The following is a 24,750-nucleotide window of genomic DNA, read 5'->3' as shown; positions in this document are numbered from 1 at the left end:
TTAGTTAGTGTGTTCTTGTTCTTCCTCGTTCCTCCTCTTCTTTGTTCAGCCTTTAGAGTAGCTAATTATTGTGATTGTTCGTATTGTTTCATGTTGACATTAATTCATTAATCGTTGTTGTGCTTTGTTGTGTTCCCAATAATTTTTTTCCTTTAACCTATTGTTTCATTTCATTGCCATTTTTAAGTTGTAGCGGTTATGAAACATGTATTCATGAAAACAAGTAAAATTAACCCTTTCCCCTGTGTTTTAGGCTTTGCAACACAACATTTCACCACAAGTGTTTCATAAGAGCTTCCTTTTTTGTTATTAGTTTAGTAGTATTGACTCATTTGTGTGTTCTTGTTTAAGAGTCTACGGTTGACACGTTCTGCTCTTTTTACCTGTGTAGCTGCTGATAGTTGAATTTCTCCTCTCTTACTCGTTCCTCCTCTTTTTTCTTTGTTCAGTCTCCATCAGCTTTGATCTCATTTTATATTGCTTAACATTAATTTATTTATTATTCATTCAACAGTTTATGCTGTTCTTTGTTGGTAGTAATAAAAGAAAAATGATTAAACAATGGGTAAAGTTATTACATTTTATTAGGAACACATTAAATTTTAAACACTTGGCGGTTAGTCCTGGGTCTTCTTCTGTAAGAAAAAACAAAAACATCATTGTGTTTGATGTGAATATTTGAACTTGCACTGAATGAGGATGAAGATGCTATGAAGCAGATCTGAAGCAGTGAGATGGTTAAATAAAATTTGACCTCCTTATTTTTCTCAATGTAGTGCTGTGCCTCTTCCTCAGGCACAGCAGCACTTAACTCCAAGCTGTCGTTCATCTTTTTGAGCATCTTGTATCTTGTCCTTCTCCTCCTCCTAGGTCACAAGCCACATGCCTTTTTAGGAGAAGAGAATGAATTTACGTATAAATCCCACAACACGCTAAAAGATACACGAACACGATTAAAACACAAAATTCATTTGCTTACACACAGTTGAGACAATAGGGCCACACGATTTTGGTAGTGGATAAAAAAATTATAAAAGTGATACATTAGACATAGTTTAACGTCATTGTGAGCAAGAGATAAACATTAATTAAGTACTTATCGCAAACGCGTAAATGGAATGACCTTTCGAAAACCGCGAGTGCAGCTTCCGCATCCGGTCTAGCGTTTGTGTGTGGGCGTGGCTCAGGATTCCAACCGCTCAAAAAACAAAACAGCATTACAACTGTTAATCATTTCGAGCCTAATGGTGCCCTAATAAATAAATAAATAAACATGATCAAATTGGTCTGTAAGTGCATAGAGTTATGATGCTGTTTGTGTCTATTTATTTTCTTTAAGTATGATGTACTGCAACTCCAAGTCATTTTGCATGCAAATTATACATTAATATGACTTGAACGTTACACCATATGTTGATTAAGGTACGCTGGCTGCTGATTGGATGTTTTAGCAGCATAAATTAGTAGTAACATCTGTTACCACTGATGAGAACACACTGTGAGATACCAGGTATAAATAGCTCTGAAAATGGAATGGTAAAACAAGCTGCAGCAGACTAGTACCAGGTGTTCTGGTACTGGTTAAAATGCAAGCTAGCTTTTATATGCCATTATGAAGTACTGTCAGTCGATGTCCAAATAATAATAATAACAATAAAAAAATCAAACAAGGTGATCTAACTTTTGCGGAAAAAAGGTGATAGTGTATACCTGTCACAGCAGAAATTGTTGTTAACCCTTCGAGCGTTACAGTCCCACATATGGGATTTTTATTTCAGTGTCCTTGGGCGTACGGTCCCACATATGGGATTTAGAATGTTCAGTGGCGTCACATAACTACCAGATTCACTCTTTATTCACATAAATGCTTAATTTCACTCTTTACCTCTTACAGAACTCTGATAATCACTGCATCATCCGTTAATAAGATAGTGATGTTGTTTCTTACAAATAATTTGCTTTGCAAAACAAGTGTTGATCTTCCCAACAACAACAAGTGGTTGTTCCCAACAACCCAGTTAAATCAGAACTTAAAATTTCACTCTTTACCTCTTACAGAGAAGGTTCTGTGGAAGTTGTCGGAGGCATAAGGACCCCACCAGACAGTTCAGCGGACAGACGTGGTCATTTCACCAAGATCACTCTTCTTTGGGCGGCGTCGCGGCTGAAGACACGGAGACAGCCAGAGATGTAGAACGAAGCAGCTCCAAACCACATTGTCTCTTGTCTTGCTTAGACTAAACCACGTTCATTTCTACCTCTAGTGTTCATGTTTATCTTAAACTTGTTGCAGTTAATAACTTGTTAAGAAATTTGATTTCTGTTCTCATGATTGTTTTAATATTTATACTGAATAAAGTATTTGTTCTAATAAAAGAATGAAACTAGCAAAGGGTTAAGGGAAATTTATTATAATAAGAGAACTATACAAAGCACAGCATAAAAATAAAAATAACATTAATATAAAAATGAGGAAAAACTGATGAACTGAAGAAAAAAAAAGAGGAATGAGTAAGAGGAGAAATCAGCAGGTAAAAAGAGAACAACCATTGAACAAACAAGAACACAAATCAATACTAAAACAATTAAAAACTAAACTGATAAATTAACAAGATTAATCAAGTTACATGAAAGCACAATGTGAAACCAACTATAAACAACAACAAAACCAAAGCAACAGCAACCTAAATAAAACAAACACGGTTAACAGACGGCGTTTGACTTGCTGGTTCAGTCCTGCCCAGTGACTCTTGACGGGCCTCCTCCGAAAAGGGCACGCAGACACGAACTGTGCGCTGAACACGAGAGGCACTGCTACGACCGCTGGCGCAGCGAGCAGCTCAAGCTGCGTGAACAGCGTGTCCTTGGTGAGGAGCCACATACGTGTTCTGTGACAGTCATATATGTAATGTCAGGGCTGCACAAATAGTGAAATCTCATAGAACATGTAACCACAATGGCTAATGCTTCTCGTGATTTGTCTTTATAGAATATTTCGGTCGGTGTCAGCTGTCTGAGTCACAAGTGGAGGCCTGGGTGGAGAAACAAGGGTGGACGTCTAAGGGCCGTTAACCTGTTCATCCATCCTTTTCTCTTGGCCAGAAGCCCCACTAGACGCACCTCTATAAGATCAAAGAATAAAAAGCAAAGAAAGTGCTAATTAATGAAGGCTTTGAGTAGCAACATCACAATAATCTCATTCGTTAGATTTCAGATTGCATACCGTGTTTTTGCAGTGAGCTCATCGACCACAACCTTGGCCAGGAATGCATCTGCCGGAGTTTTCATCCGGTAATGCTTCTCTGCTGTTTCCGGCGTGTGTCCCAAGAGACGTGCCACCGCATTCCTCTGCACCTCCGGCAGATTTTTAGCAGCCGTCTCAAAGGCTGTCCGAGCGTCGCTGCTGGTCACCCTGGGAATGTTGTATCTAGGACACACAGCAACATAAGTATGCAAAACAACAAGGGGACCATGAACAAATTTGTGTACTTTAGATTTTGTAAAAAATGATACAGATATGTATAATGGCACTTACTTGGCATGGAATCTTTTCAAGTCGTTGCAGGGGTTATAAATTGGCCTTCCAGTACTTGAAACAAAAAAACTCTGCTCTGCTGCTGCATTGTCCACTGACTTATTACCTTGTAACATCACCGGCCGAATCTCATCGAAGTACAGGCCAAACCACTGGGAAAATAAATAAATAACACTCACACATTAATACATATAGCCCTGTAGTCCTGCATGCCTTTATCCACAATACATTTAATCTGAGTGTAATTTTGAACTTAAACTCACATGTTCTTGGTCATCAGTCAGCGGTACTTCTGCTATTTGCGACGCGGCCGTTTTATGCTCCTTCACCGCCACGGAAGCTCCGTTTGGATGCCGGGTTCTCCCCTTCCATTCCTCAACCTGAAAACAGACAGTTGTGTGCTTTCAATGACAGGCGTCACAAACACTCAAAAGGTACACGCATCTGTGAAGCACAAGATCAGGAGGCATATGGGTAAAGGAAGAGGTAAAGTTTCACATCATCATTCTCAGATAACATGTGCAGCGATTGGACATGATTTCTCTTGAACATATTCACAATCATTTGAGCACCTAGTTTATTTTCTTTCAGCACTGAGGGACCGAGGTGGACCGATGAAGTCAGGGTGGAGATGTCAAAAAAGGGCCTGTACAAGAAACACTCCATCGATCACCCCCTCCTTCGGGGATTTAATCGATATTTGCGTGTTGACTTGGGCAACAAAAAGAGCAAACAAGAGGTAAGTGAAAGAAAAGATACCTTTAAGTGTCACCCACACACTCACACTTTCACACAGAAAAATAAAGAAATAAATGTGAAGACAAATGCTCTTCTGAACTGTGTGCTGCGGTCACATGTTAACCTGTGTTATATTCAGCCCTGCAGATTTTAATGTGAAATGTATACTTACAGGTGGAAGAAGTCTCCAGGTTCATGTATTACATGTATATACACATCAAACTAAATGAAGAAAAGGGTCCCGAGCTTGTCCGAGGGCTCACGGTGAAGAGGTTGCACAGTCCCGAACCAGAAGACACAGCACCACAGAAGGCAGGTGGCCAAGCGATCTCAGGCAGCAGGAAGACTAGGCAGAGAACAGGTATGACGTACATGACCAGGGGCGCAACTGCAGATTTGCTGAGGGGTATATATATATATATATATATAGTAGACAAGTAAAATATATATAAAAAAATATATATATAATTGTATATATTATATAAAACTAGCATACACACACATAGTATACTTTGTAGTACAGGGGCAAGAAAACATGTTAACCTTTTGGACTTGGTTGGTTTTCTGCATTAATTTGTCATAAAATTGTCATCTGATCATCAAAGTCACAAGTATAGACGAAACACAATGTGACACTACAACAAACAATAACTTTCTTTCATGCCTTTATTGAACAGAACTTTATTGAACCAATGTCGCCTTTAGAAAACCGTCGTGTTGCAACCACTCCTATAATCAAGAGAGCATTACATTTTGAGTTACTGAATAAACATGACATGTAGACAGACATTTCAGGATTTCATTTTAGTTCTTGGTGCAGTTAATGGCAGCTAAAATGTACATTTACATTATTGCATAAGGTTTTCTTACCTAGACCTTGCTCGGCACCAAAGTCCTTGATGGCCAGGCCTGTCCAGGTCTGCTCAGACACACATCTAATTATGACCTCATCAGTCTCGATGGTGCGCTTGGGAGCCGGTTTCCACAACCGTTCGATCTCTTCGGGCTTGGGATAGTTGGCCTTCCACCCCTCCTGCGTGATCAGCCTCGCCACCTTTACGGCTGAAGGCTTGCGGAGTGTGAAGCGTGCTGAAAGACAGAATGAAATGACTTTACTCATGCCTGTCACTCGTCACAGTGGCCTTGTGTCAATGAGTTAATGAGTGTCAATGCTGTATCAATGCATTAATATTAATAACTTACACAGCAGATACTCCTCTCTCTGGGCGTACTGAGAAGTCCGCCACTTGTCGTAAAAGACACGGTCTGCAGGAAACCCTGAATCAACCCGCTGCCTTTTGGTTGGTGGCTGGCCCTCCAGAGAAACCGGAAATCTGGTCACAAAGGCAGAGAAGTCTTTCCGCGAACTGGTTCCAGCTGTACCCAGTTCAGCTAAGGAGGTGTCATCGTCCGAAGAAGTGCTGTACAAGTGAGGAATACAGGGTTTAAGATATGAGAAAAATGAGGACAACTTGCTCATTTCAGCTGTACAAATCGTTGGTGAAGAGACATACCAGTCAGTCTGCAGTTTATACAGGATGATTTGATTTGAATCTCAGAAATATCACCACATGCGTTTAAACCCTTAACCCCGTCTTGTCACACAACTTTTATTCTGAGATCGTAAAATCAACACTGCAAAAATACTTTTCTTACTCAGTATTTTTGTCTTGTTTAAAATGCCATAAGATATTGTCTTGTTTTCTGGAGGAAAAAATCTAAATGAAGTGAGTTGTTGCTTAAAACAAGCAAAATTGTCTTCCAGTGGGGTAAAAAATATATTGTTTCTGTTTGAATTTTCTTACCCCACTGGAAGACAATTTTGTTTTTAAGCAACAACTCACTTCATTCAGATTTTTTTTTTTTTTCCCTCAGGAAAACAAGACAATATCTTATGGCCTTTTTTAGAGAGATCTGGACTGTCGACACTTGATAACTGCGGGCAATATGTATATCGTGTGACCTGCTTACCTGTTCTCTTTTTTCCTCAGGAATAAAGAGCAATTAACTCTTATCAACTCTCAGCCTAAAGTCTGAATAGGTCAGCAAGAGAGCTTCAGTATTGGTGTTTAGCACTTTAATCTGTAAACTCTGCTGGTTTTGCCAGTAGGTTGTACAGGTGCATCTCGATAAATTAGAATATCATGAAAGTGTGTTTTTTTTCTTTCTTTTTTTTTTTTTTTCTGTAATTTAATTAAAAAAGTAAAACTTAAATATATTCTAGATTTATTAGACATAGTAAAATATTTCCAGACTTTTTTTGTTTTCATGGTTACAGCTTGCTGCTCATCAAAATAAAAAAATCAGTATCTCAAATTATTAGAATATTTAATTTCAAGTTCTATTAAATTACCATTCTCAGGGTATAAATACTGGGTTTAGGTCAGGTCACTGTTCTAGTTTTACTGTAACTATTCTTACTATTCTGCATTCTTATTCTGTAATTATAGTTACTAGTTACACTTTTACACTTGCACTATTTATTAGAGACTAATGTGCACTGCTATTGTTACTAGGAACATCTTTAATCTTACTAGAAAGATATTTAATTGAACTGAGAAAACAGTTGTCTTTCTGTGAGCTATTTCCTCTCTCACTAGCGTGCAAACAAGGTGCAGTAAACAATGATAAAGAGATCATGGTGAACTCTATACTTTATTTGTATGTATGTAACGAAATACTGAGCATTATAGATCAGTATAGAACAGTTTAACAAAACTGAAATTAAAGGGATAGTTCACCCAAAAATGTGTTGCAGTAATTCTGCTTTACTTTGTCTATTGCAGAGAATAGGCAAGGCAAACAAGAAACTACAAACTAGTGATTTATCTTCTCTGCAAAACTGACTCTAAGTGTTCTTGAGTGTTCTCTTCTTTCTTCAAGTAAACTTGCAGAACTCACAAGACAGCATAGCAAACGATAACCAGACCAAAACAAACTTCCAAATAAACTTTCTTTCTCCTTTAATTACAGGGCTCGACCACAGGCACAATCCTCAGAGAGACGCTGCTCAGATTGCAGAAGAATGGATAGACCTTCTCTTTGAAACTAGTGGTGAAGGTGTGATAGAGTGTTTCGCTGAGAGGATCTGAGAATGAAAGCTGTCCTTCATCCAAATCAAGCTTCACTCTCACTCGCTTCGGTTTCTCGCACTCAAGGAAATGGATGCATGGCTCCTGAGGAGCCTTCAGACCGAGTGTGTCGCTGTCATAGCTGATGCACCAGACCTCGCTGGGCAAACCTTTTCTCTGGACAGGCTCTGTAGAGACTCCCAGCATCCAGAAAGTGCTGTCTCCCACATCCACATCCCAAATGTGTGTCCCTGAGGAATAGCCCACAGAGCCCAGAACACAGGGAAACCCATCAAATCTCTCCGGGTTAGCGGGAACCTTCTTCCTCTGCACATCAGCCACGTCTTCGTCCCTCAAGCTTGTCAGGTCATCAGACAGTATAAGTTTAGAATTGGCAGCGTTTGGATCGAGCACCACGGGAGCTGAAAACAGAGAATATTGCAAAGATGTTGCTTTATTAATGTAATCAATAAATGATTTAATCAAAAATGTAACAAAACTGCTAATTAATATTAAAAAACTTGTCTGCCAAATCATAGTCATGTGGTCTATGGAAACAGGAAAATAAAACGAGAAGGAAATGATATGACTGCCCCTAATGACTTGTGTGTCAATGTCAATCATTTTTTGAAAACTTCAGATAATTGAACTTTTTACACAACACAAGATTAGTTCATGTTACAAAATGTCATGTATGACTCGTAATATTTATGAATTAATCATTTTTGATATTTGGTAAAAACATTTTTTAAAAATATATTTAAAAATTAAGGAAAATATGTTACTACTTTTCATGGTTACGTCACATGACAAATCATTAAGTTAACTTTTTCTGAAAATGATATTAAAGAGAAATAATACAAAGAGTAGGTTTCTAAAGTGTTTTTTGTTTCTAAATGTTCTTATTTGTCATTAACCCCAAGATGTAGCAAATAATTGCTTGTTGCCAGTTTCACTGGAGAAAAGCTTTATACTGTAAATGAAAAAAAGTGTCTAAATGTTTTCTAAATCAACTCAAACTAACTGACAGACTGTCTTATTTTTGACCACACCGTGAACTTGCCCAGGTATTGTGCAGTATCAATAAGTCCTCCTCCTCCAACTGGGTCTGGATCCTGGTTCATGTCCTGGGCTCTGGAAACACATTCAGAGTTCAGACTCAGCACCACCACTTAACTTCAGTACTGAGAGGAAAAGAAGAAAGCCTGCTCACCTCTTCAACCTGGCACATCTCTGCTCCGGTCCAAGACAAATCCATCTTCCTGGCACCTGTTTTCAATTTGCAACAACAGTTTTTGTAATGAATGCAGCTTCACACTCATTTATACTTCTGCCATAAAGCAGCTGTGTGGCCGTCTTCTCGTTCACACACGTGTTCTCTGAAGAACACAGTTAATAATTTAATAATTATAATTCGGGAGCTGCGACGTCACTCTCCTCCACTCTTTGTGGCCTTGAAGTTGCAATAATCTGTTTCCCCTAGACATACAGTCAAACCAAAATGTATTCAGACACCTTGAACATTTCATTAATTATAATACAGTTTTTTAACTATAGTAAACTGTGTCAGAAAAAATTAATCTTAATTATGTCAGATAACACTTAAGCAAAACATGGTCAGGTCAAAGTGTCGGAATAATTTTTGGTCCCAGATTTTTTATCATTTTTCCTGGTAGTCCACTGTATGAAGAATTGTTGGGTATAATATGTCACAGTTTACTTTATTTTGCTATCCTCACTTACAGAAATGAACTGTAGTGTCCTGAACCCACTAGTAAAAATATATCAAAAATATCAAAAATGTCTGAATAATTTTTGGTTTGACTATACTTGACTTAAATAATTTACAGATTAACAAAACGAAAGAAAAAACTGTGCGACAAGTCTGTGCTGTTGAGTTTATTTTTGTTGTGAGGCGCGGCGCTACACAATCAGGAACCCGAGATGAGAAAGTGCATTAAAGTGTTTGTTTTAAAGGTGTATTGCGTTATGCATTTTGCAGTTAGATTATGAAATAATCTGAGCAAAAGCAATTCCACAAGATTCCACAGGGCCTGTTAGTTGCAGCATTTTATCTTTCTCTGCGGAAGATGGGAAGCAATGTATTAAAATGTTATACACGTGCTCCTGTGACTTTCTTGACTGCACAATAATTAATACCCAATTTCACTTCTCTGACTTGTCTACTAAATTTTTAATTAACCTGTAAATTGTCCTGCACACATGCTTTTTTACTGAGCCTCAGAGCACATATATTTTCTGCATATGGGCAGACTTTCCTGCTATGCATTGTTTGACGTTTTTGAGGGGCGCAGAAACGCATTGAACATGAAATAGCTGTTTAATATATTTGAAAGTTTACCATGCAATTATATGGTTTTTATTATTATTATTAATATATATATATATATATTTTTTTTTTTTTTTTTTTCGTTATTTGTTTATTAGGCCTATAATTTTTAAGTCATTACTTTAAAGGCACAACCTGGCACAAATCAAGCACAAATGGACGATGCCAGTTTTGGAGCGATTTGAACCACATGGGGTGGAGAGTGACGTCACAGCTCCCGAATTATATTTGTTATTTCTAAGGAGGGCGAATAAATAGAATGTTCATATAAATGGCACAAATCAAGCACAAACCAACGACACCGGTCTGGAGCGATTTGAACCACATGGGGTGGAGTTACATAACTGTTCATAAAACATTTTTTTAAGAAGAGGTCTTAGTTACAATGTTTGTTTTAACGGCACATATCGAGCACAAACAAATGGCACCGCTTTGGAGCGATTTGAACAACGTTGTATTGTTATTATTGTTATTATTGTTACTGAGAATTCTATGACATATAACATGTTTTTGTATGTGTGTTTGGTGTTCAGCACCAGGTCTGGCACACAGAGAATGTCATCAAGAAAGACTTTCAGTATCTTCACCAGCTTTTGTATGATGAAGAAAAAGCCATGCTTGCTGCGCTGGATGTGGAAAAAACACAGAAAAAACAGCTCACGAAAGACAAAACTGAGAAGATGAATGACCAAATATTCTGTCTGTCCAGCCTGATAACAGAACTGGGAGGTAATTTAGAGAGTGGGGACATCCAGTTCCTTCAGGTTAGCCCTTTATTACTTCTTCTCTGTTTACTCCAGTGAAGTTGGCACCCCATAAAATCATCCCCAAAACTATGCCATTCATTTGTGCTACGTTTGTGCTGCAAAAACAAACGTTTGTGCTGGTTTGGTGCATTGAGCATTATTTTTTTGCTCGTGTGATGTCATTCTCCACCCCATGTCTCCACATGCCTCCTCCATTCCCTGGAGAAGTGTTATGTTGACATAGGGATGATGATCATGCACTTTCCAGCACCATGTGGAGAAAAAATCCTCAATAGGGTTTAGAAATGATGAATATGGAAGCAAGTAAACAACAGAAAAGTTGTTCAAAATCTATAACTTGACCTTTGGCCTATTTATAGGCCTATTCTAAAGCCATGATTGGTTGGCATTTTGATTGGTTGTGTTTGAAAAAGGAAATCAAGATACTTCCTGTTAGATTTGTGTGTGTTACATAGAGAATTGTGTGTTGTGTTTTGCAAAAAGTGTTTTATGAAATTGAAAACGTAGTCGAAGGCCGAGAATTAGTGTATGGTTTTGCAGATTTGGTGTGTGGTTCTGCTGTTTGAGTGTCAAGTTTCAGAAATTGTGTGACAAGTAAGGATTTTGTGTGTAAGCAGTTGAAAAAAAACTGTAATAAATCAGACTTACACATATGTGCTGAGCCTGCTGATTATATTCAAATTTGGCATGATCTATCATCTTCAGTTTTCTAGTCAAGAGACTAAGTTCCCTCCTAAAAGTTCCCTAAAATTAAGTCAACATGAGTTTCTTTATCAGAATATTAAATACGCTAAAAAAAAAAAAAAGGATTAAATCATCAGCATGTACCTTACGTTCCTCAGTGAGCTCACCGACAGGACGGCACGTGTGTGTTTTGTGTTCGAGTGACGCTCTGCAAACTACACACACGAGGTGTTCATCATGCAGACAGAACAAAAAACAACAACAACAAACGACAAAAAAAAGACAGAACAGACTCCACTTCTTCCCGTGATTCTCGCACAACTCCTCCGAAGGGCCCCGATAGTCCAAGAAAGTTTGGCTTATGTTTTTTAGAGCCAGGTTCAAGGGAGGGTTCTTGGGGGATTTTTTTCTGCATAGTGGGCACTCTCTTGAACCCTTCACTGCCCAGTACTGATGGATGCAGTCTCCGCATAGACTGTGGCCACAGCTGAGCATCACAGGATCTTCGAAAATATCCAAACAAACAGGGCACATTAAATCCTCTTCTAAAAAGGGTCGTTCCGACGTCATCCCTGCCACTTTGCGTTAGTCTGCCACTTATTCGCTTAATTCGTTTTCTGTCAAAGTGTGTATAACTTTGAGCTGCACTGTAGCCTCCACTTCCATTGCACGTTAGTTCCGATATGCGCGCGCGCAACTATCATCACAGAGATGAGCGCGCAACTAGGGGGAAGAGCAGCACTCTTTACAGCATATCTAGCAGAAAAAGAGAAAAGACGCGGCTTCCTCTGCATTAGGTAAGTTAGGCCTAAGATGTTTTCGATGAGATACGTCACAATATTGTAACTCTTTCCGTTTTAAACCAAGAAGGGGAGCCAGTGGATATCACACAAGAAGCAACGTGCAAGATATTCAAAGTGAAAGTAAAAAGTTTTTTCTGTAAGGGGGTGCTTGAAGTAGCTCTTATTTTTCATTGATGACTGCAGTGTTAGGAAATATTATACACTCTTAATAATTTTAATTATAGGTCTATAATTCATTGCTGTTGTCCTGACAATTTTTGGGGTGAGGTCTGGGAACCTATTAACAGCATTCGGTATATTTTTACGTGCTGTTCCATATTCAACCAGTAGGGTCAAGTCAAGTCTCCTTTATTTATGTTTCATTTTTTTACAATACAGATTGTTTAAAACCAGCTTTACAGTATTAACAGCAAAAATCTGCATTATGTACATTTTGACATTGTAAGGATATAACTAAGGTACAATCTGTACATGCAGTTCCGGTTTTCACCAGTAAGGGTAAAAATAGAGGTAGTGAAAGTTGTCCCCTGTCTCCCTGTACTGAATGACACTGGTTTGATGTCTCTGTCTCTCTGATGGACAAAGCTATTACAAAGAGAAAGTTAATTTTAGACATGCAGTTCCCTTTTTCACCAGTAGGGGTAAAAAAAAGAGGTTGTGAAAGTTGTCCCCTGTCCCCCTGTACTGAATGACACTGGTTTCATGTCTCCCTGATAGACAAAGCTATTCAAAAAAGAAAGTTAATTTTATACATGCAATTTCCTTGTACATACAGTAAGGGATAAACTGGTGACATTTCACCTGTAGTAAGTCAGTCTGGTCACTAGGAAGGTACTACAAGCTTTGGAACTTGAAAAAAACCCTGTTGGTGAATTACTGTAATGATTTTTATAAAAATATTTGTGTACTGTACATACAGTAAGGAAGCTTAATCTCAAAGCAGCTTTGCAGAAAGTATGGATTAATGTACCAAAATGACAATAATCATAATTAGGGCTTTTGATTCCTAAGAGTCTTAAGATCGCGTTTTAAGGCCACAGATTGCAAAGGTGACTGCATTTTAGCGGTAATCCGCTTGTAAACTTCGCCTAATTAAAAATGTTGTTGTCTTTATGTTCTGTCTGAAAGGCATATTTTGCATCGCTGTAACTTCACCAAGATGTTTAGCTTAATTTTGGTAACATTAATTTAAGATAGCCAGGAGTAGCAGCTGATTAGCGGCCTTCTGCACGTGTTTTGTTTTGTTGGAGATAAACAGTTAAGAACCCAAAAGACCAGATATGATGAATAAAGACCCGGAGTCAGTGTTTAAAAACATAGTAAACTGAAGAAAATTTTACTGAAGAATCATTTGCAGTTTCATCAGCAGAAGCCAGCTTCAAGTCTCACACGGAGTTTGTAGGCCGCTCTGCGTACATTCACATTTCCACAACAATTATACTAACTATGTCATTACCAAGGTTAAAATGATTCTGATTGGCTAAGAAAAATAGACACATGGACAGATAGTCAGAAGCATATCTCCATTCGTCAGGATGCTGACAAGGGGACCCTGGATTTAGGTACTGGATGTCCTGTTGGGTCATGACATGACGTCTTCAGGTCTCCGGCCAAATGCCATCTGTCCATTGATACCAATACAGGACCTAGACACAGAACACTAGCGCACATACACAGATACACATGATTCACAGCTTCTTCAAGGCTGAAGTTGGCCCTGTCTCCAACTGTAAACAGGAACGTTCCTCAAAACATACTGATAAGTTGTACTTTTCTCTCAGTGAGAGGCACAGACAATATTCATCATTATTCTCTAATGTTTGAAAAGGAAAATAAATGCTTTAACATAAGTTGATGAAATGAACTTAATCATCATAAATGATGATTAATAACTCAAAAGACATGTATTGACGCGGCAGTGGATTCTAGAATTCACCTTTCAACTGTCTTCACCCATGTGTGCGGTCGGCTTTCATCAAAATTTCAACGCTGATCCAACGCACTCTTTAAACACTGAAATGTCAGTCTCAACCAAAATGATGCTTTGGACCAAAAATCTACATCGTATCAATGTCACCATGCTATCTGGGTACTTAAGAACACATAGCGTATAGAAAATAAATTGTAAAAAGAAATGTATTTTGTTCAAACATGTTTATTCATGAAACTTACACAACTTAAAGTGCACAACAGAGGAAAAAAAACATGAAAAATCAATACAAGTATAAAAATGTCAACTTTCTATTAGAGTTTTAACAAAATTAGTTTGTCTTTGAGCATTTTGACACTCTGACCTCTGCAACTTTTGGTTGCCTGATATAAACATGAATACCTATGACAGGTACACGATTAATAAAGTGCAACAAATAAGACTTGAATAATGACAAATACAGATCATTAACAACAAAAGAAGAAATGACAAACGTAGATTGAAAACATGAACAAAAAATTATAATAGCATCTGTATGTACAGAATAAGAATATAATGATTATAGCTGTCTTGTTTTGAAGGCTGTGTCCTCCGGAGGTCACTTTTGAAGGCTGCATATGTCATCGAGGCGGTCTCATTTGAAAAAAAATTAACTGTTAGATTGCAAAGTAAGAAAGAAATTATAGTATTTTACGTCTCACGAGGAATAACAGTTTGTTTAATTACGTTTACTTTTCTTAAATAAGACATCCTTGATGACGTATGCAGCCTTCAAATGCGACCTCCGTAGGACGCAGTCTCCGAAATGAGATGCAGCGTATGGATCCAGCGTGCGCCTTCCTCTGTCAAATCCTCCTCCTCCTTCTTCTTCGTCTTCGTCTTCTTCTTCTTCTTCTCTGGAGTCCTCATGTAGTGGTCCTCGAGTGAGCTGCTGATGTTTGGTTATTTGTAGCTGCAATGAAGAAAAAAATCACAGTAGTTCAACTTAATGAATTGAATGATTAGTGGAGCATTTGTGAGTTTGTGAGTGTGTGAGAGTGTGCATAAAGGTTTTGTATCATTACCTGGTGCACTTCCAGTTGCCTATGAATATTGAAAGAAAAAAAAATCTGTATTGGTGGTCTTTTTTTACTTTTTTGTGGCTGAAAACAAAAAAGTAGGCAAGGAGAAGAGATATGTGGCTTGGAAATTAGCCCGCTCACATATCTTTGAGTAAAGTACTAAAAAAAGAGACAGAGTCATTCAGGGCAACTTGGAGAGCAAGAGAGGTGGTGTTTTGTGGCTGAAAACAAAAAAGTAGACAAAGAGAAGAGATATGTGGCTTGGAAATTAGCCCGCTCACATATCTTTGAGTAAAGTACTAAAAAAAGAGACAGAGTCATTCAGGGCAACTTGGAGAGCAAGAGAGGTGGTGTTTTGTGGCTGAAAAGTAGGCACAAAAATAATGTGGCTTGGAAGTAGCCCGCTCACATTTATTTTTGTAACCCACAGAGCCGCAGGGGAGCTGTTCAAGGCTACTTGGAGTATTTCTTGAGTATTAGGGAAGCCTGTGGGACGTTAGACGTCCATCCTTGTTTCTCCACCCAGGCCTCCACTTGTGACTCAGACAGCTGACACCGACCGAAATATTCTATAAAGACAAATCACGAGAAGCATTAGCCATTGTGGTTACATGTTCTATGAGATTTCACTATTTGTGCAGCCCTGACATTACATATATGACTGTCACAGAACACGTATGTGGCTCCTCACCAAGGACACGCTGTTCACGCAGCTTGAGCTGCTCGCTGCGCCAGCGGTCGTAGCAGTGCCTCTCGTGTTCAGCGCACAGTTCGTGTCTGCGTGCCCTTTTCGGAGGAGGCCCGTCAAGAGTCACTGGGCAGGACTGAACCAGCAAGTCAAACGCCGTCTGTTCATCCATCCTTTTCTCTTGGCCAGAAGCCCCACTAGACGCACCTCTATAAGATCAAAGAATAAAAAGCAAAGAAAGTGCTAATTAATGATGGCTTTGAGTAGCAACATCACAATAATCTCATTCGTTAGATTTCAGATTGCATACCGTGTTTTTGCAGTGAGCTCATCGACCACAACCTTGGCCAGGAATGCATCTGCCGGAGTTTTCATCCGGTAATGCTTCTCTGCTGTTTCCGGCGTGTGTCCCAAGAGACGTGCCACCGCATTCCTCTGCACCTCCGGCAGATTTTTAGCAGCCGTCTCAAAGGCTGTCCGAGCGTCGCTGCTGGTCACCCTGGGAATGTTGTATCTAGGACACACAGCAACATAAGTATGCAAAACAACAAGGGGACCATGAACAAATTTGTGTACTTTAGATTTTGTAAAAAATGATACAGATATGTATAATGGCACTTACTTGGCATGGAATCTTTTCAAGTCGTTGCAGGGGTTATAAATTGGCCTTCCAGTACTTGAAACAAAAAAACTCTGCTCTGCTGCTGCATTGTCCACTGACTTATTACCTTGTAACATCACCGGCCGAATCTCATCGAAGTACAGGCCAAACCACTGGGAAAATAAATAAATAACACTCACACATTAATACATATAGCCCTGTAGTCCTGCATGCCTTTATCCACAATACATTTAATCTGAGTGTAATTTTGAACTTAAACTCACATGTTCTTGGTCATCAGTCAGCGGTACTTCTGCTATTTGCGACGCGGCCGTTTTATGCTCCTTCACCGCCACGGAAGCTCCGTTTGGATGCCGGGTTCTCCCCTTCCATTCCTCAACCTGAAAACAGACAGTTGTGTGCTTTCAATGACAGGCGTCACAAACACTCAAAAGGTACACGCATCTGTGAAGCACAAGATCAGGAGGCATATGGGTAAAGGAAAATAAAAGATGCTGTTGTTACTAAAATACACTTACGGTCATATTCGTAACAACCCCTGGGCGTTGTAGAAGTTTAAGCATAATTATGGCCTCAAGATAATAGAGGACAAGCAGACGTTCGTTTTTGCTGAGTTCCTCCCCTGAAATGGCTCCTGGACCCTGAAGTTTGCCCATGACAGCCAGGAAATCCGTATAAGCAGCATCCAAGATTGTGATGCAGTCAGCCGGAAATTTTTCCTTGCCGTAGCCGCGGAACCTGAGGGAAAAAAAAAAAATAGTAATGTTGAACTTGAACTCACCTGTGCTTTCCATTAAATAGATTAAAAAAAAAAAAAAAAGAGTAAAAAAAAAAAAAACTGACCTTTTTTGTGTCTGCTCCTTGTTGACCTTCTTAGACATCCCAGCCCGTATGCCATCCAGAGGATCAGTGAAGCTCTTGCAGTCGTTGTACAGGCTGGGATCTTTGACACGGATGCTGGTGCTGGTAACAATGTACCTCATGAACCTTGAAGAGAGAGACAGGAAGGGTTGTTACAGTCAGAAGACGAATAATCATCCCATAAATATTAGTTGAAATTCAGATGAGATGTTTACGTTACACAGTACTGACCTCTTGAGACTCTTCCAGTAGTTCAGCACCGTCTGCTTCGAGAGCTTTGTCTGGGTCAGTGTATTGAAGTACTCTCGCACTTTCTCCACCTCCCGCACAAAATTCAGGTTCGGCTCACTGGGGTCCACGTAATACATGAACCTGGAGACTTCTTCCACCTGTAAGTATACATTTCACATTAAAATCTGCAGGGCTGAATATAACACAGGTTAACATGTGACCGCAGCACACAGTTCAGAAGAGCATTTGTCTTCACATTTATTTCTTTATTTTTCTGTGTGAAAGCGTGAGTGTGTGGGTGACACTTAAAGGTATCTTTTCTTTCACTTACCTCTTGTTTGCTCTTTTTGTTGCCCAAGTCAACACGCAAATATCGATTAAATCCCCGAAGGAGGGGGTGATCGATGGAGTGTTTCTTGTACAGGCCCTTTTTTGACATCTCCACCCTGACTTCATCGGTCCACCTCGGTCCCTCAGTGCTGAAAGAAAATAAACCAGGTGCTCAAATGATTGTGAATATGTTCAAGAGAAATCATGTCCAATCGCTGCACATGTTATCTGAGAATGATGATGTGAAACTTTACCTCTGATAGAACTCTCCAGAGCTCTCCTCAGACGATGGCTCGCGGTCTGGCTCCTCGTCTGGCTCGTCCGCACCTTCTCCAGGGCTTTGAGGAGCAGATGTAGCTGGAGAGGGCGCAGGCAGCGGGGGGGCCGGGAGAACTGGAGGTGTGTTCATTACAACCAGGCCCTTCTTCTGCATCTCCTCTAACAACCTAAGGAAATAAAATACATAACAGTGAATACACACACACACACACACACACACTGAGTATTGCACTGCAACAGGACATGACAAAGGAGCAAAAATTTACACACCTGGCAAGAGGATCAGCAGTTGCCAAGATGTCTCGAATACGCTGGTAATCCCAGAAACGTCCCTTGTGGGTAAATTCAGACATCTCTTTCTTGGCTTCAATCACAGTGGCCTTTATCTCTGCCTCTGTGCGGTCGCGCATGCACGCCGTCCTGAGGTGCCCAGGAAGGGAGCGTGGAGCCTTCTTGCAGTGAGAGCAGAGAAAGTAGATCCTGCTGTGGAAAGAGCTGTGCGAACAATAAGAAGACCAACAGTGGTTTAATCAGACACAACTCTTCAAAAACAATCACAAAAATATAAAAATAAAACACAAATTGTAGTGCCAAGGTGCAAATGTGTATCTTTTCACTCTGGCCTGAAAGCTTTGTGTCACCGACTCAACTATCCCCAAAATGACATTACTGAATTTGCACAAATTTTGTTTAACAGTAAGATCTTTTAACAAATAAAAACAAGACAGCTACACAGTGTGTGTGTGTGTGTGTGTGTGTTTCTTTAAAAATGCTTTTCTTTAGTTTTTTTTTCTTCTTGTTTCCAGTCCAGATAATTTAGCTTGTTTCAAGCAAAAACTCACTTAATTTTGATTGTTTTTTTCTTCAGAAAACAACACAATACTTTTTACTTATCTAGTAAATGCTTCTTTGTTTAATATTTTTTTTAGATTCTTGGACTGGAAACAAGAAAAAAAATAAATAAATAAATAAGTAAAGCATTCTATGCGGTGTAGTCAGATAATAGATAGAAAGTACTTACCTTTCAGAAGCCATTTCAAATGCTGAATATCCAAAACAAGCTGTTACTGGTCACAAAGAACAGATAATTCTCCAGATGATACTGAAAACAACTCTTGTAAGTCTTCACAGTCACAAGCAATAGACTGATTTCCAGATAAAACTGAAAAATAGCTGTTGGTAACTTTTCACAATGATGTCCAGATGAAGCGGTAGACAACCAATCGCATCTCAGCACCCAACAGCCCCGGATCAAACAACCAATCAGCATCCTGCAGCCCATGGCCAGGTGTTGATGGCCCATCACGCCCTACTGCTTTAGTTTAGTTTAGTAAGAAAAAAAAAAAAAAAAACTCTTTACCTCCTTTCATATAATAATACTATTGATATTATGTTGATATATTTGAACTAAGTCCTTGACATGGTGTCTTTGAGGTCAAGTCAAGCCTTCACAGAAACCAAGATTTTAGTTTTAAACAAGTGTTTGACAGTCGAATATCTGTGTTTTCTTTTTATTATGACAGGGGGTCTAATAAATGTAAGCACTGTATACTAATGTGTTTCTATTTTAAATAGAAATAAGGAAATTGTTCCTTTGTAGTTCTATATAAAAACCTGTATGTCACTTGTATGTGTATCCTTCAGAGGTTTTCTTCATTTTGAGAAATAAGTTATCCAAAAATAACCAGTTAAGGTCAGAGGTTATATTAGCAAAGAAAAGTTACTGTGTTTTGTTTTAAAGCAAATTTATAAATGCTCACCTGGAAGAAATGTTGCATTATTTTTGTAAGATATATGTTAAACTATGCATCGTCAGTTTATGAATAAATATCGATCGATCAGAACCTCTTTGTCTTACAATTGGAAAAGGTCTTTTTTCAGCTTTACTGCAAGCAGATCAGGCCTAAGAACATTTATCTGTGTTCTCCATGCCACGTCGGGTATTTCATAATAATATATTGTATTTATAATGGCATAAAAGAATATGTTTTCGGTCTGATTTTTTGATCCGATGCCACATCACATCAAAGAAGGTTTCTTTTTTCATTGCATTGATACAGTTTCAAAGATGGTGAAGTGAGAAGTTTGATGAAAGAAATGAGGGATTTAATCTGCTTGAATACAACATCGTCAGTAATTATAATAGAGACAAAAGAAAAGAATAATTTGAGCCATAATCAGGTCGGAGAGGTGTGAATGTGTGCAGGGGACTGAAACTGAACGGGGAAGTTTGCACCACATAACAAAAGAATGAATACACTGAATGGGTGCGTACAAGATGGCAATAAGTCATGCTATAATCAGTTAGCATTTTAGAGTCTTTTCAAAGTAAAACCACATGACTTGATCTTGAAAACATCATAATTAAACTTCTCATCTGCAGATTTGAAATATAACATGGTCAGACATGTGGCTTTAGCTGCAATGCATTTCTAGATTGCTACAAGGCCAACTTCACTTTTATTTTCATAACGATATTTCATAAAAAATAAATTTTGAATAACTATTATGACAATAATTAATTATGACTTTACAATAAACTGCATAGTGTCTGCCATTTCTTGGGATTTATTCAAAGGGGGGAGGATGTGCTGGCTAACAGGTTAAAAATGTCACGTTTTCATGAATACATCTTTATTATATGATTTAATATATGGAGATAATATTTATACTGATTAACTGATTACACGGTGGAAAACTGAACTTTCTGAATAAAAGAATGAAACTTTTCCCTTTTCCTTATAAAATGCTTGTTGTCAGTGGAGTCAGTTTGTGCTGCATCACGCTAAGAATATGCAGATAAATTAAGTCTGATTACACATTGGCAAAGCTTTCCAAATAAAGAAATATGTCATGTGACACTGACGACTGGAGTAATGATGCTGAACAACAGAAATAAATTGTATTTTAAAGTAGCCCATAGTAAAAATAGAAAACCATTGTTTTACATGGTGATAATATTTCACCAGTACAAAAGCATCTTTTGTGAGCTGTAATGTGTGACTCCATTAACACTCGATGTACTGTCGTTTACACATTAGAGATGAAACTCTGATAATCACTGCATCATCTGTTAATGAGACAGTGATGTTGTTTCTTACAAATAATTTGCTTTGCAAAACAAGTGTTGATCTTCCCAACAACAACAACAAGTGGTTGTTCCCAACAACCCAGTTAAATTTATCTTAAACTTGTTGCAGTTAATAACTGATTTTTGTTCTCAAGATTGTTTATAAAAAAAGAATAAAAATAAAGATTCCAAAAAAAAAATGTTTATTAAGAATGAGAAGAATATTAAGATATCTTGAATACTTTTAGAGTAACAGGCATGGAAACTTTAGAAAAAGAATATTTATGGCACTCAGGTGTGTTCTATGCATTTCAGGTGATAGAAAAAAGGAGATGCATTTCTAGTTTCAACATTATTTGTTCTTCAGATATTCCTCTTTAAAATAAAAACAGCATCGGCTGTTTGTATAAAAGTGACCCACATTTGGATTTTGACCACTGAAAATGTGTACATTCAACCAATTTACTGATGGGACCGCATTAAGATCTCCATATCTCTGAGATTGAACCATCGAGAGCCTTTAAAATGAAGATACCAAAAGAAAAGTTTGTTGAGAACCAGAATCTTTTTTTTTTTTTTTTTGACTTTAGATAATTAATAGGAATATTGATAAATCACATTATGAAATAAATGTTTTTCTCCAAAACATGTTGGCCACAATTATTGGCACCCTTTTATTCAATACTTTTTGCAACCTCCTTTTGCCAAGATAACAGCTCCGAGTCTTCTCCTATAATGCCTGATGAGTTTGGAGAACACCTGACAAGAGATCAGAGACCATTCCTTCATACAGAATCTCTACAGATCCTTCAGATTCCAGCTCCATGTTGGTGCTTCTTCTCTTCAGTTCACTCCACTCATTTTCTATAGGGTTCAGGTCAGGGGATTGAGACAGCCATGGCAGAAGCTTCATTTTGTGCTCAGCGACACATTTTTGTGTTGGTTTTGATGTTTGTTTTGGATCATTGTCCTGATGGAAGATCCAACCACGGCCCATCATTGGATTTCTAGCAGAAGCGGTCATGTTTTGATTTTTTTATCTGTTGGTATTTGATAGAATTCATGATACCATGTATCTGAACAAGATAGGCCCACAACATATTTATCTGATCAAAAATACAAGGGAAAAAACAGCAATATTGTTTAAAATAATGGTTTTCTATTTTAATATACTTGACAATATAATTCATTTCTGTGCCATGGCACATGATCCTTCAGAAATCATTCTGATATGCTGATTTATATTATTAATGTTGGAAACAGTAGTGCTGCTTAATATTTTTTATAACCTGTGATATTTGATGAATAAAAAGATTTATATTGTTAGAAAAGATTTCTATTTTGAATAAATGCTGTTATTTTTAACTTTTTATTAATTAAAGAATCCTGAAAAAAGTATCACAACAGGTTATAAAAAAATATTAAGCAGCACAACTGTTTCAAAAATCATCATATTAGAATGATTTCTGAAGGATCATGTGACACTGAAGACTGGAGTAATGATGCTGAAATGATGCTGAAACTCCCTGAAAACAATATATATTTGGAAAAAAAGGTCCACTTACACCAAAGCACAGTGGATCCTAGGTCACCATCACAATCCCATGGGATAGACATTTACATGGCTGCACTGTAGTTTTGCCAAGCACTTGAGTAATGACACATTAACTGGACTGCTGGAATTGAATTTAAATTTATTTGATGAATAATTCAACCATAACATTCAATGTGTATTTTGTTTTCAAAAACTGTTTCATTTATACATAGAAGAATGGATAGCTAAAGTGCTTTAAAACCAGTGTAGGTCTGTTGTAAATAAAATATTGCATTAGGTTTTTCCCCTTCTCAAAAATAAAACAGCAATACTACATGAACATGTGCATAGGTTAACTGCATCAAAATCAATGTCCCAACAAGTCCAAACAACAGGTCAAACTATGGTACTGTAACTTAACTTATAGACATGGTGTCTTTGTGTCAACTGTGTTGGATTTCATAGATCTAAACAAGTTCAAAACCAAACTCAGAAGTGCCAATGCACATAAGGAGTTTGTCCTTAAAATGGCTGAAATCCGTGTAATGACCTGGTAAGCGTAGCATGTTGAAGCAAGTGGAGGACTTCGGCATGTCAGCATTAACAACTTTCACTGCCATCTTTCCATCTGGCACTTCCCACCCCAGCCACAACTTTACTAAGTGCTCAAGGTCAGAGCTGGATGCTAGATAAAGACAAAACAAAACAAAAACAAACAAACAAATTAGTAGATGAATTCCTAATACAAGTAGTTGTTCTTCCTAACAGTCAGCCTTACCTCTTTCCTATTTAAGAAATAGAGTGGAGGAAGTCTGATGTCAAAACCCCACCCCTGGTTCCCTCAAGATTTTCTTAATGGGGTTTAATGAGTTCCTTGAATTTAAGAGTAAAATAAGTTCTGTGATGAACATAACGTGACAATACTTTGAGAGTTTGTTCTACAATAAACACGGCACACTCACACCCCAAGCACACTGTAGAAGAAAAAGCATCATCAAGTTATGTTTACCACAGGCTTTATTTTACTCAAATTATAAAACCCCATAGGAAAATCTCAAAGGAACAAGTGATGAAATAGTCTTTCCTGATGTCATCCCTGCCACCACACCATTATATAATCCAGGTCATCAAACATGTAGTCATTGTAAATTAAAGCAAATTGTACGTGAAATACAGACCTACATAAACAGGATTCCCACTCTTTTTTTCAGCGATCATTTTCCAGGACATTTTCAATTTTACGATAGCAGGAATAAAATACAAGGATCACACTCTAAAGTAATATATTGCTCTCTAAGTCTTTAAAAGGCGTAGCTACAGTTTGTTGCCATAACTTAACTATAAAATTCTTTTTTTATATGAGCTCTTAATCATACATTATGACTATGGAAGCTTAAAAAAAGTTAATTGCATCTTTTTATCTCGCTATTCTGACTTTTTTTCCCCCCTCACAATTGCGAGTTGCAGAATCACAATTCTGACTTTATATCTTCACAAATCCACAATTATGTAAGCTCGCAATTGTGAGAATTTTTTTGAATTTGTGAGATAACGAGTTCCCTTTTAAATCACTGCAGCGCAATCTCACGAAGTTCTGCACTGTTGTGAAAAGCAGTTAATAGCATTAGCTAACTGCTGCAAGTGGCAACACAAGACTAAACACCATTGAAAATAATACTCTCACATGTCAAACCTCAGCATTCCGGAACATCGCACTTTCTGCAAGTGATTTCTGCAGGTAATTGTTTTTGGCCAGTGATAAACTCTTTGTTCTTGGCTAAGAAAAAACTGAAGAACTTTTTAAAAAACTATGGTCTCAATGAAGTGATGCAAATCCACACTGCCAGCAGATACAGGGAAGCAGCATCTGGAAACAATTATAGTATATTTCTGTTTCAACATCTATCTATAGCTATAAACTGATGTGTATATGTATTACACACACACACACACACACACACACACCTACCTATCTATAGTGGTGGCCAAAATTCTTAAATTAAATCATGTTTTAGAAGAAGTCTGAAATATTTTTACAAATTTAAAATTACACTTTACTATATATTCAGTTAAAAGTTATGTATTCCTGGGATCAAAGCTGAATTTTCAGCATCATTACTCCAGTCTTCAGTGTCACATGATCCTTCAGAAACCATTCTGATATGATGATTTGATGCTCAAGAAACATTTATGATT

General features: G+C 38.0%; 2 protein-coding genes and 1 long non-coding RNA gene across 3 annotated transcripts; all 3 read right to left on the bottom strand.

Moving 5' to 3' along the window:
- Nucleotides 1–3,229: 3,229 nt before the first annotated feature.
- LOC127507955 (uncharacterized) lies at nucleotides 3,230–3,991 on the bottom strand. Its single transcript, XR_007928616.1, has 3 exons — nucleotides 3,799–3,991; nucleotides 3,536–3,687; nucleotides 3,230–3,427 (listed from the first exon to the last, which is right to left on the bottom strand). It is a non-coding gene; the product is annotated as an uncharacterized LOC127507955 (long non-coding RNA).
- Nucleotides 3,992–7,077: 3,086 nt separating this feature from the next.
- On the bottom strand, nucleotides 7,078–14,787 carry LOC127507912 (E3 ubiquitin-protein ligase TRIM58-like). The gene is made up of 2 exons (XM_051885309.1): nucleotides 14,661–14,787; nucleotides 7,078–7,766 (listed from the first exon to the last, which is right to left on the bottom strand). Exons 1-2 carry the CDS (start codon nucleotides 14,785–14,787, stop codon nucleotides 7,237–7,239), a joined length of 657 nt encoding a protein of 218 aa, XP_051741269.1. The 3' UTR covers nucleotides 7,078–7,236.
- LOC127507922 (uncharacterized) lies at nucleotides 14,151–19,540 on the bottom strand. Its single transcript, XM_051885369.1, has 10 exons — nucleotides 18,221–19,540; nucleotides 17,342–18,117; nucleotides 17,093–17,236; nucleotides 16,768–16,987; nucleotides 16,513–16,629; nucleotides 16,250–16,401; nucleotides 15,938–16,141; nucleotides 15,631–15,836; nucleotides 14,943–15,508; nucleotides 14,151–14,830 (listed from the first exon to the last, which is right to left on the bottom strand). Exons 2-9 carry the CDS (start codon nucleotides 17,476–17,478, stop codon nucleotides 15,393–15,395), a joined length of 1,296 nt encoding a protein of 431 aa, XP_051741329.1. The 5' UTR covers nucleotides 17,479–18,117; nucleotides 18,221–19,540; the 3' UTR covers nucleotides 14,151–14,830; nucleotides 14,943–15,392.
- Between the last annotated feature and the right edge of the window lie 5,210 nt (nucleotides 19,541–24,750).

This window comes from Ctenopharyngodon idella, unplaced genomic scaffold (assembly GCF_019924925.1).
Source record: "Ctenopharyngodon idella isolate HZGC_01 unplaced genomic scaffold, HZGC01 HZGC01CH25, whole genome shotgun sequence".
In the NCBI taxonomy this organism is placed as follows: domain Eukaryota; kingdom Metazoa; phylum Chordata; class Actinopteri; order Cypriniformes; family Xenocyprididae; genus Ctenopharyngodon; species Ctenopharyngodon idella.
The sequence above is the reverse complement of the archived record's forward strand: the minus strand, read 5'-3'. Positions and strand labels throughout refer to the sequence as shown.

What these genes read in the sequence shown, in the direction of transcription:
- LOC127507912 (XM_051885309.1), bottom strand. Translation starts at nt 14,787, where the DNA reads ATGAGGACTCCAGAGAAGAAGAAGAAGAAGACGAAGACGAAGAAGAAG. An exon ending in GGAGACTGCGTCCTACGGAG is followed by an intron (nt 7,767 to 14,660) that starts GTCGCATTTGAA and finishes CTCTGTTTTCAG; the next exon opens with CTCCCGTGGTGCTCGATCCA.
- LOC127507922 (XM_051885369.1), bottom strand. Translation starts at nt 17,478, where the DNA reads ATGTATTACGTGGACCCCAGTGAGCCGAACCTGAATTTTGTGCGGGAG. An exon ending in GGGTTGTTACGAATATGACC is followed by an intron (nt 16,630 to 16,767) that starts GTAAGTGTATTT and finishes GTCTGTTTTCAG; the next exon opens with GTTGAGGAATGGAAGGGGAG. An exon ending in GAGCTCACTGCAAAAACACG is followed by an intron (nt 15,837 to 15,937) that starts GTATGCAATCTG and finishes TTGATCTTATAG; the next exon opens with AGGTGCGTCTAGTGGGGCTT.